This window comes from Halyomorpha halys, unplaced genomic scaffold (genome assembly GCF_000696795.3).
Source record: "Halyomorpha halys isolate HHAL.00 unplaced genomic scaffold, Hhal_1.1 Scaffold2288.1, whole genome shotgun sequence".
NCBI lineage: Eukaryota > Metazoa > Arthropoda > Insecta > Hemiptera > Pentatomidae > Halyomorpha > Halyomorpha halys.
In genome coordinates, this window is record NW_027116109.1 from 11,971 (window position 1) to 13,606 (window position 1,636).

The window sequence follows — 1,636 nt, forward strand, 5'->3', positions numbered from 1 at the left end:
ACTCAAATTAAAGATAGTTAAATGTACTATAAAGTAGAGTGTTTAACATTCATCTTCGGAGGGGTAGTTGTTTTTATGATGAAAACATTTTAAGAAGGGTTTCCCCTAATATGCTTTTACTTGAGCATTCAGCATGTTGTTTATGTAATTTCTATATCATTATCATATTATATGGGATGGCTAATACAATCTGTGTAATGATTGAAGATTTCCTAATTAGTTCTGATGAGGTTTAATTTTATTTTAATTTTGTGATATTTCCTTTTAATATTATTTTTTGTCAATAGGTGACCATGTTTATGTGAAAGAAGAACCACATTTCATTCTAGAGGAAGGTGAGGACTATTCATATTAAAATCCTTTTAGTTGAGGATATTTTAAATGTAGTTGTGATTTTTTGATAACTTGTTTGGGTTTGGATTGACATTAAAAAATATTTGATTTCTCTATTCACATGGCTTTGGCTGTGTAATTGGTATTTTTGGTCAATTATTCAGATTCTGGTGGAATAAAGCTGAGTTGATAGTACGCCACATACTTTAAACCTAATTGGTATTTTTGGTTATTATTATCCATTATCCCTGGAATGGAGTTGATAAGTAAATTTTACTCCTAGCGCCTTTAAAAGGGCTTAGCTTAGGCAGTGGAGGGGAGGGCATTCCCCCCCTCCATCTATGCCTTGCCTAGAATGTTCTCTTCAGTTTGGCACGAACCCCCAAGCGCTGCCGTCGAAGCTCTGCCTTTCGCAGGTAAGATACCAAAACATTACACGTAAAATTTACTTCGAATCCAATAAGATGCGTCAAATGGAGTAAAATTTACTTCACGAATCTATTGCACTCCCATTTCGAAGGAGTAAATTTTACTTCACGAATCCATCGCACCCCTGTTCGAAGAAGTAAATTTTACTTAACAAAGCCATTGCACGGTTGTTCGAAGTGATTTAAAATAATTTTTAATCAATTTCAAATAAAAGTTTTATTGAATACCAGGCTTTTTTAAATTAATTTTTTCAAACAAATATCAGTATTACAATTTCTATTGGTAGACTGAGTACAGGCAATGCATTTTCTTTCAGAAAATGGAGCGGAGGTCTTCTCAAAGAAGGGTCTTGAGTGACCTCGAAATTCGAGAAACTTTGGCACAGCTTGAGAAAGAAGATGAGGGGCTCAGCTGCGGGGAAAGTTCCGAAGAGGAAATGTGTGATTATCAAGATCCACTAGAAGAATTTGATATAGAGGATGACAGGGATCCTCATTTCGACCCAAACAATTTAACATCGAAAAGCGATTTCGACGATGACGGATTCAACTTGGATGCAGAAGAGGAAGCAATCGTCTTCAACATTAGCAACAGTGAAGCACCGGTTGATGAAGTTGCAAGTTCGTCTACAAAAGGTGGGAATTCGAAAAGAACTAAAAGAAAAATCCTACAACCAGAAAGGAATAAAAACCCGATCAAGAAGAAAAAGAAGGAGGAATTGGACACTGTGCGAGAAGAGAATTCTGTGCTGGAGTTTGATAGTCGGGAGGTTAGAGGAAAACAGAGGAATGACGGCTCAGTTTTTGTTTGGAAGTCTCAACCACTATCTTCACCTTGTAATACCAAGGTGCCAAAACGGAATGTGGTTCATATG

At 36.2% G+C, this 1,636-nt stretch overlaps 2 protein-coding genes across 3 annotated transcripts in view; both read left to right on the forward strand.

The window, feature by feature from the left end:
• Positions 1-1,636, forward strand: part of LOC106691370 (zinc finger protein Xfin) — a 24,550-nt gene that overhangs the window by 10,186 nt on the left and 12,728 nt on the right. For both annotated transcript variants that reach the window (XM_067052982.1, XM_067052983.1), the window contains exon 4: positions 288-335. In XM_067052982.1, the coding sequence (XP_066909083.1) occupies positions 288-335 (48 nt within the window). The remainder of the gene's footprint in view (positions 1-287; positions 336-1,636) is intronic.
• LOC136797164 (piggyBac transposable element-derived protein 4-like) overlaps positions 1,356-1,636 on the forward strand; it is a gene marked incomplete in the record, with an annotated part of 2,304 nt that continues 2,023 nt past the window's right edge. The window contains 1 exon segment of the mRNA XM_067052984.1: positions 1,356-1,455.